The 9,925-nt window shown below is 47.0% G+C and overlaps 1 protein-coding gene across 2 annotated transcripts; it reads left to right on the plus strand.

The window, feature by feature from the left end:
* The first annotated feature begins 1,309 nt into the window (after positions 1-1,309).
* LOC110506779 (hepatocyte nuclear factor 6-like) lies at positions 1,310-8,045 on the plus strand. 2 transcript variants are annotated; one of them, XM_021586638.2, is made up of 2 exons: positions 1,310-2,883; positions 6,433-8,045. In XM_021586638.2, the coding sequence occupies exons 1-2, from the start codon at positions 1,755-1,757 to the stop codon at positions 6,795-6,797; spliced, it is 1,494 nt and encodes a 497-aa protein (XP_021442313.2). In that variant the 5' UTR covers positions 1,310-1,754; the 3' UTR covers positions 6,798-8,045. The 2 variants fall into 2 exon arrangements, with proteins under 2 accessions (XP_021442313.2, XP_021442312.2); XM_021586637.2 differs by having other exon boundaries at positions 1,311-2,898.
* The last annotated feature ends 1,880 nt before the right edge of the window (positions 8,046-9,925 follow it).

A 9,925-nucleotide genomic window follows, 5' to 3' on the forward strand; every position in this document is an offset into this window, starting at 1 on the left:
TTTACGTTTCTCTTCTTTAACTTGTTCAACTGAACGGTGTCCTGTTGTTCTTGACCCTGACAGATGCCGCGGTGTGTGTGTGTGTGTGTGTGTGTGTGTGTGTGTGTGTGAAGTTAATCTGTACGAGCAGCTGTTAACGTGAGGAGTCTTGAAGCGTCACCTTTGACATGTGGCTCGGGCTGGGCTCTGGCCGCAGCAAGCTGTCGCCTGCCTGACCGCGTGTAAAGGACGCCTCGAGCCCCCCCCCCCCCCCCCCCCCCCCCCCCCCCCCCAACACACACAAGTAATTTGATGTTCATCCATTGTGCAGCCAATTTAGGAAATGTACAATGTTTGAAATTGTATTGAAATTGTATTGTAATGATGTAGGCCTACTCAATGTGTGAAGGAAATAAAATGACGCAATAAAACATAAAACATATTTGTCATTCAATATTTGTCATTCAATTTTTTCTCAATTAATTACTAACATTAGTACGTATTATTATCATGAGAGATGTAATGTTGACGTAATCATAGGCTTATTCATGAATGAATACTTTTCTTCACTGTGATCAAGTTCATATATACACACACACACACACACACACACACACTCCGCGTATCGATAGGGGCACGCGTGGACACACTTAGCCTACACACACCCACACACTCCCATGCACGCCGGCCGGTTCGTTAATCTTAGTGGTTTAACAATAGACACATCTGTTCATCTTTTTATTTCTAAAGAGAGAGAAGTACAGCTTCATTTGTTACTTCAAACCGACATATGGAATAGTTTTCATTCGGACTGGAGTTGAAAGATTGCTACAATAATCCTCTATTAGGGGACTTTGTTGGGATCCCATTTTAGCTTTATTATATAAAAATAGAGCAACAGCATGATGACATTTTGTTCAAGATAGGTGGTGATTATGAAGGACACGTGTGTGAATATAAGGTTTTGAATACTGCGTGCACACTGTCATGGTCTAATCACACACGCACACGCACACGCACCTCATTGACGAGTGGAGAATGAACCCGGAAGTTCACTTCATTTGTTCTGCATGACATGTTAAGGAGGCTCCAGAACGATATTGGATCAATAGGTTTTTATTTGTGTTGAAATACAATAGGCTCAATAGGCTCCATTGAACGAGTAAATTATAACCTAGTAAATAATATTAATTAATTTGTGATGTAATTATTTAATTCCAATGGGTGTGTGAGGGGGGGTGGGTTTATAACCAGCAGGTATCTTTATACCTCTGTTGTAACTTCCTTAATAACTGACGTCAGAGCAGTGTGTGTGTGTGTGTGTGTGGTGGGAGGGGGTGGAAGGTCGCCCGTGCGCATGTGTGTATGTTCGGGATCGGCAACCGTGAAACAGAGGTGTGGAGAAACCGAGCAGCACGAGAAAAGCCACGGAGAGAGAGATGGCGCAGGACCCGACCGGAGCGCAAGGACAGGCGGGGGGGCTCGAGACACAACCAAGAGGAAGCAAAAAATAAAATGTAGTATCAATAAAACGAGTCTAAAAGGGAAATAAAAATATATAATCGGAGGAAAGAAAATAATCAACAAAGACAAGAGGAAGAAACACCAGCCATAAAAAGGATACAAAAAACGTCCATCAACCAGGATTCAGGAGACAGAACAAACCACCACAACAAACCAACAGACTGGGAGGGAACTTTCCCGCCGTGAGGACTCTGGACTGTTCTGTGGACATCCATCCATCTCCCAGGTCACATAGATGGTCGCCAAGCATTATGAACGCGCAACTGTCCATGGAGAGCCTCGGCGACCTGAGCCATGAGTCTGTGGCCGGTCCAGGAGAGCTGCTAGTCGGCCACAGCCCACACCCCCGCCCGGGTGGGGGCCGAGGGCTGGCGCACCGCTCCATGGGCATGACGAGCCTGCTAGACGGGGGAGAATACCACTCCCATCACGGACACAACACTGGACACCCCGGTCATCACCTGCACCCTGCCATGAGTATGTGCGAGACCCCCCCTGGAATGAGCGCAAGCACCTACACCACCCTCACACCTCTCCAGCCTCCCCTACCCCCCATCTCCACTGTTGCGGACAAGTTCTCTCATCATCACCATCATCATCATCATCCACACCACCACCATCCTCATCATCCTCATAATCATCATCAGCGACTCCCTGGTAATGTCACCGGCAGCTTTACGTTTATGAGGGACGAAAGGGGGCTGGCGCCAATCAACAACCTCTACTCCCCATACCACCACAAAGACGCCCCTGGGATGGGACAGAGCCTCTCCCCACTGTCTGGCTCTGGCCTGGCCGGCCTACACAGCTCCCAGGCCGGCCTGCCTCCCTATGCCCACCCCGGGGTCTCAGCCTCCATGCCGGGGGAGAAGATGCAGTTGACTCCCGGTGGGTTCGAGGCTCATCACCCCACCATGCTGGCCAGACACGCCGACCAGCACCTCACCTCCTCGGGGAACATGCTCCATATAAACGGCCTCCATCACCACCACCCCCATGCCCACCTCGGAGCCTCGGGGCACGTCCTGGGCCACGGGAACCCCCGGGACAACAACACCCAGAGCCACGCCTCAGGGCCCGGGGTTCAAGTCCAGGGGGTTGGTGGTGGTGGCGGTACCGACGGCAATTCGTCGGGTCAAATGGAAGAAGTAAACACCAAAGAAGTAGCGCAGAGGATCACCACAGAGCTGAAGCGTTACTCCATCCCCCAGGCTATCTTCGCCCAGAGGGTGTTGTGTCGGTCCCAGGGAACACTGTCAGACCTGCTCCGGAATCCCAAGCCCTGGTCCAAGCTCAAGTCCGGCCGGGAGACCTTCCGCCGGATGTGGAAGTGGCTGCAGGAGCCTGAGTTCACACGCATGAGCGCGCTCAGGCTCGCAGGTGAGCGAACTCTCGGTAATACCTACTTCCTTTTTATTTATCTTTCTCTCTCCCTTTACTCTTTATCCATACGGGGTATTTAAGATTGTTTGGTGCTCGTCATTGTCTTTGAAGCTGTCATGAATCTGACAGTGGAGTAGCCAGTGGTATGACAGAACTGAAACCTCCCTCAGGAATTCCCTGCAGTTGAATTCATCATTGTCTTTGTTGTAATCTCCGTCTCTTGGCCTTTTCTATTCTATAAGATAAGGGCCCTATTCACGCGCGCGCGTGTGTGTGTGTGGGGGGGGGGGGGGGGGGGGGGGGGGGTTGTGTGTGTGTGTGTTGTTGGTAAGGTGATCTGGGACCCGAATGAGTTTATTTTGCTCATCAGCTTTTTGTTGTTCCCAACAGAGTCCACGCGAGTCCATGTAAACAGAGTCCATGCGCGGGAGAATGAGAATCACGTTTAAAAAAACTATTTTTACATCATGAAAATATTAATTTGCTGCCAGTACATGTAGTAACATCCTCAAGCTGTGCATTTCAGGGCTGAGGGATGGAACATCTGCGGAAAATAGTATAACAGAATAACAATATAATATAATACAAGATTTTCCAGGATCAATATGACCATTATTTTAAATCTTGAGGAAAGCTTATGGAAACTGTGTCTTTGGCTGCGTTGACGCACCTATTGTGTTTCAGTGAGTATGTTTTTGTTTTGGAGCTAAACTCGTTAGGAGGCGTGACGCGGGGTTGACTCTGGGTTTGTGGTAATTAACTGATAGATAGCTCTCTATTAATTTGTCCCCGAGGACCCGAGTCAATCCGCCTGAACCGTTCTAGCGGACACACACACCGAGCCACGCAGTCGCCAGCATACAAAGGAATTGCTTTATGTCTAATCAATGACGCGCTGAGGCGGATGGGTTTTTGGCTTGTGAAAAGTGTGAGGTGTGAGGCTGCTGAAAGTGTGTTAAATCGCCATTGATTATTTGTAGCGTGTGTGTTTGTGTGTGCCATCAACAGTCTTGCATAGCAAATCATATATATACCATATCATTTGACATGTTATTGTTTTTGTGACTTAAATAGACGAATAAACATGTTGCAGTCCAAACGCAACTCTTGATATTTCGATGCAGGTGATTCAAAATCAGGGTATTACTTATTATAAGTCTGTTAACGCACGCCAAAGACATTTGTATTGATCCATTAGAATTAGAACCAATAATCCCTTCCATCTCGTGAGCTAAGGGAAAACATTATCACTCAGGACAGAAAAAATATACATTTCCCGGAATTGTTTTCAGTGAATTCATGAATGTTAGGTAGTACGCCTGTGCTGTTCTATTTAGCCCTGACATGCGTTTATAAAAGTAAAAAGTAAAATAACATATTTTTCATTAGGCTTATTGTGTTGAATTTTTGAGTGGGGGGATTATTTTGCCAGTGTCTCCCTCTTCATTCTATTTGAGCCTAATTTCATTTCCATAAAACCTCAACCACAATATATGTAGCTGTTGCATCCATGCGCATATATATTTTATTTCTCCCTAATTAAAATGTATACATATTTGTCTTTATATAACTTCGACCCGAATCATAAAGGCTTCGTTGTGAAATACCTCTCCTAACATTAATAACGTTTCAGATTCTGGAAATGTAGAATGTCTGCAAACAGGAAAAGGAAGCCCGTACACGAACATATATCGATCGGTTCTCGGGTGAAATGTGTGTGTGATCGGCCTACTAAGAACTAAAATAGAAGATTGATATTGATTATTGGAATGTTGGTTATTCCATTTCCCCATGTTACATCATGCATGCCAGGCGGTTTTCTCGTGTCACCGAGGCCTATGCCTGCCGGTAGACTAGGCCTACTCATATCATTAACCTATTTAATATTGAATTGATAGATCTTTTTTCACGAATTGGAAATGCAACGTATTACATGTGAAGTGGGTTTAAAATAATCGCGGAGAAATGCAGATAAAAAGCATTTCCGTTGTGGTCCTCTGCTTTTGGCACGATGTTGTTGAGAAGTTGCGTGTATACTTGTAAATTCTAGACCTATACACTCCCTCTCACACTCATCAATTAACCAGGTTTATATTAATTTTGCAGCAAATACAGAAAAATGTGTTTTCTTAAAGCAATTGTAAAAGTTAAGGCCTGATATTGCACCTGTCGATAATTTATCTCAAGCGTTGATTCTGACATTATCATTTTGATCGTTAGAAATTCGATCAAATTTAAGCATATTATATTCCTGTTTGGGAAGTTTGTGCTTTAGTATTTGCACCTATATTTAACTAGGCAAGTCAGTTAAGAACAAATTATTATTTTCAATGATGGCCTAGCAGTAGGTTAACTTTTTGTTCAGGGGGAGAATATCAGATTTTTTTACTTGTCAGCTCGGGGATTCGATCATGCAGCCTTTCGGTTGGTAGTACAACGCTCTAACCACTATGCTACCTGCCGTCCCAAAATAGCATGTTATTGAACATATTTGGAATAGGCCTAATTAAAAAACTTGTCAAACTGAGTGAATCGGCTCTTTTATTCGGAAAAGGGGCTAATCATATATTTGATTTATTTATTTTAAACATACACAAAACACACACATACACCGCTGCTGCTGGTACACGAGTGTGTGTAGTCACGCCATTGCTAGGCTACCTCAGTGTGGAGTTATCTGCTTAATGATTGTCAGACGGGCAGAGCTGTGTGTGTGTGTGTGTGTGTGTGTGTGTGTGTGTGTGTGTGTGTGTGTGGGACAAGGGTGATAACGAGCCTGGGAAAGCTCCCAACCTGTCCAACTACCTGTCTGTCAGCTCGCGCGGTGGCTGCTGGGGTGTCACTGTGGCCTTCAGCACGTTGATTTATAGCGCAGCAGATAGGATAAAGCTTCACACACACACAAACAGAGCAGATAGGATGCCAACTCAACTCCACACGGAGCGGTAGCTCTCTGTTAATGGTTATCTAGGGGTGTCTCTACCTAACTAGGTTAATACTGCTGCTATCACAGAACACACACAGACCTTTCTGTGATTAGTTCCTTTCATAGACTAGATTCATATCACACATTAACAACACGCACATGGCATGCAGATCCATCTTGCTTGTTTTGCATACATTTGTAAGATGGTAGTGAAATACCCTTGGTCCAAGAAAAGATGGTCTAAGATCTATATTAAATAATCTATCTGGGACAGTGACTGTCAAACCGATGTCCTCCAGCTAAGTAGAATGAATGGCTTTTGGTCGAATTCAGCGCTGCTACAGCTGTTTGACAGCTCACTACTGCCCTCTATCGGTAAAGTCTCGATATGCAGTGAGAGGCCTACTTACCGTGTGCTTCAGCACCACGGTCAGCGGCAATTGTTTTCAGCTGTGAGCTCCGATGCAGGTTATTATGATGCTACCCGTGTATGTGTGTTATATTCCACGGTATAGATGATTGTGTGCTGTAGCCTATTGTTGTTATACAGTGTTGTATACTGTGTTAATGTTGTTCTGATGTAGTTTGTTATAACATCTCTCTTTCTCTCCCACCCTTAGCGTGTAAGCGCAAGGAGCAGGACCATGGCCACTGTAAAGTTGGTGGTGACCGTGGCGGCAGCGGTGGCAGCAGCGGCGGAAACCACAGCGGCAGCAACCACAGCGGTAATGGTGGCCACTCCAAAAAGCCTCGGCTGGTGTTTACCGACGTCCAGAGAAGAACCCTCCACGCCATCTTCAAGGAGAACAAGCGTCCGTCCAAGGAGCTTCAGATCACCATCAGCCAGCAGCTGGGCCTGGAGCTGACCACTGTCTCAAATTTCTTCATGAACGCACGCCGACGCAGCCTCGACAAGTGGCTCGACGACAATGGAGGCTCCTCCCACTCCGCTAATTCCTCCGTCTCCACCTGCAGCAAAGCCTGAGGAGGAGGGACTGGAGGGGGAGAGCGGGCACACTTTTGAGTTGATTTAACTTGGAAAAAATAAGTTGCCACGCTGACTTACAATTTTTAATTATGTCATCTCAGGTAATCAAGTGTTGAGTTGACTACATTTTATATTAGATATGGTGTTAAAGTTTTTAGTTAGCGTGGATACTTATTTTTTTCTAGTTTGAAGCAGTCAAGATTTTTTACTGTGTATGGGGAGACAGACTGACAGACTCAACCTCGGTGGAAAAGCTTTACAATGTAGAAACCAGGAGAAACTAAGGAAAATACCTATAAACAGCGTTTTGACCTTAAAGCCTGTACTCTAACACTGCTATTTATAGTGTCCAAAGAAAAAACAAACCAAAGACTTGTTTTGACCTGCTTTAAAAACTCTGTTCTGGCATTTTACCCAATCACTGATCTCACAGCTTTAATACCTCCTGTCCACTGTCCTTATCTTTTATCTGACTGGTCGGTTTGAGGGAGGGCCTCTGGATGGACGTTTAATCAGCCTATCAGCTGTGTGGGTTCTGACCAGTGGACGGAGATCCTGTGGGACGGTTCAATCAGCTTTGAGGAGGAATCTTACAGGTGCCACTGGAATGTTCAGCAGCCGTTTGGATTGGTCAGAGTATCTGTCCGTCAGGTCAAACAGACATTTGATTGGTCACAGTTTTCTGTCCGTCAGTAAATCCCAGACACTCCAGGTAGAAGCTGCCATAAACTGATCTAGGTTCAGATTACCTTGCCCCCAATCCTATCAGTAACCATTAGTAGGATGAAATAAATATTGTTTCTGACCCGGGATCAGTGATTAGGGGCGACTTCTACCTCCTGCACTGGAAGAGCAGACAGGGGAGGGGGGAAATTGCCCCAGTAGGAGCTGCTAACCATGACCCATAACCCCTGACCCATTCCGTAGTGCTTTCTTCCTGTACTGTTGAAACAGTAAAAATGAAAACCAAAGCTTTCTCCACTCCAGGGCAGGTAGCCTAGACTGTATGCAGTTATAATACCAAATCACTTTGACAGAATCACAGCAAGAAGTACAACCAAAGAATAATGTCTTATATTTTGTAGCTGATGTTGTAAAGAGTATTTTTAAAGACCTGAGTGTGACTGTTCACACTCTCCTCTCCTCCTATCTCTCCTCCTATCTCTCCTCTCCTCTCCTCCTATCTCTCCTCTCCTCTCCTCCTCTCTCTCCTCTCCTCTCCTCTCCTCCTATCCCTCCTCTCCTCCTATCTCTCCTCTCCTCCTATCCCTCCTCTCCTCCTATCTCTCCATCTCTCCTATCTTCCTATCTCTCCATCTCTCCTCTCATCCTATCTCTCCATCTCTCCTCTCCTCCTATCTTCCTATCTCTCCATCTCTCCTCTCCTCCTATCTCTCCATCTCTCCTCTCCTCCTATCTCTCCATCTCTCCTCTCCTCCTATCCCTCCATCTCTCCTCTCCTCCTATCCCTCCATCTCTCCTATCTTCCTCTCTCTCCATCTCTCCTCTCCTCCTATCCCTCCACCTCTCCTCTCCTCCTATCTCTCCATCTCTCCTCTCCTCCTATCTCTCCATCTCTCCTATCTTCCTCTCTCTCCATCTCTCCTCTCCTCCTATCTCTCCATCTCTCCTCTCCTCCTATCCCTCCATCTCTCCTCTCCTCCTATCCCTCCATCTCTCCTCTCCTCCTATCCCTCCTCTCATCTCCTCCTATCCCTCCATCTCTCCTATCTTCCTCTCTCTCATCTCTCCTCTCCTCCTATCCCTCCATCTCTCCTCTCCTCTCCTCCCATCCCTCCTTCTCTCCTCTCCTCCTATCCCTCCATCTCTCCTCTCCTCTACTCCCATCCCTCCATCTCTCCTCTCCTCCTATCCCTCCATCTCTCCTATCTTCCTCTCTCTCCATCTCTCCTCTCCTCCTATCTCTCCATCTCTCCTATCTTCCTCTCTCTCCATCTCTCCTCTCCTCCTATCTCTCCATCTCTCCTATCTTCCTCTCTCTCCATCTCTCCTCTCCTCCTATCTCTCCATCTCTCCTATCTTCATCTCTCTCCATCTCTCCTCTCCTCCTATCTCTCCATCTCTCCTCTCCTCCTATCTCTCCATCTCTCCTCTCCTCCTATCCCTCCATCTCTCCTCTCCTCCTATCCCTCCATCTCTCCTCTCCTCCTATCCCTCCTCTCATCTCCTCCTATCCCTCCATCTCTCCTATCTTCCTCTCTCTCATCTCTCCTCTCCTCCTATCCCTCCATCTCTCCTCTCCTCTCCTCTCCTCCCATCCCTCCTTCTCCCCTCTCCTCCTATCCCTCCATCTCTCCTCTCCTCTCCTCCCATCCCTCCATCTCTCCTCTCCTCCTATCCCTCCATCTCTCCTATCTTCCTCTCTCTCCATCTCTCCTCTCCTCCTATCTCTCCAATCTTCCTCTCTCTCCATCTCTCCTCTCCTCCTATCTCTCCATCTCTCTCCATCCCTCCTCTCCTCCTATCTCTCCATCTCTCCTATCTTCCTATCTCTCCATCTCTCCTCTCATCCTATCTCTCCATCTCTCCTCTCATCCTATCTTCCTATCTCTCCATCTCTCCTCTCCTCCTATCTCTCCATCTCTCCTCTCCTCCTATCTCTCCATCTCTCCTCTCCTCCTATCCCTCCATCTCTCCTCTCCTCCTATCCCTCCATCTCTCCTATCTTCCTCTCTCTCCATCTCTCCTCTCCTCCTATCCCTCCACCTCTCCTCTCCTCCTATCTCTCCATCTCTCCTCTCCTCCTATCTCTCCATCTCTCCTATCTTCCTCTCTCTCCATCTCTCCTCTCCTCCTATCTCTCCATCTCTCCTCTCCTCCTATCCCTCCATCTCTCCTCTCCTCCTATCCCTCCATCTCTCCTCTCCTCCTATCCCTCCTCTCATCTCCTCCTATCCCTCCATCTCTCCTATCTTCCTCTCTCTCATCTCTCCTCTCCTCCTATCCCTCCATCTCTCCTCTCCTCTCCTCCCATCCCTCCTTCTCTCCTCTCCTCCTATCCCTCCATCTCTCCTCTCCTCTCCTCCCATCCCTCCATCTCTCCTCTCCTCCTATCCCTCCATCTCTCCTATCTTCCTCTCTCTCCATCTCTCCTCTCCTCCTAT

Source organism: Oncorhynchus mykiss, chromosome 26 (assembly GCF_013265735.2).
Source record: "Oncorhynchus mykiss isolate Arlee chromosome 26, USDA_OmykA_1.1, whole genome shotgun sequence".
NCBI classification, from domain to species: Eukaryota; Metazoa; Chordata; class Actinopteri; order Salmoniformes; family Salmonidae; genus Oncorhynchus; species Oncorhynchus mykiss.

What these genes read in the sequence shown, in the direction of transcription:
- LOC110506779 (XM_021586637.2), top strand. Translation starts at nt 1,755, where the DNA reads ATGAACGCGCAACTGTCCATGGAGAGCCTCGGCGACCTGAGCCATGAG. An exon ending in CGCAGGTGAGCGAACTCTCG is followed by an intron (nt 2,899 to 6,432) that starts GTAATACCTACT and finishes TCCCACCCTTAG; the next exon opens with CGTGTAAGCGCAAGGAGCAG.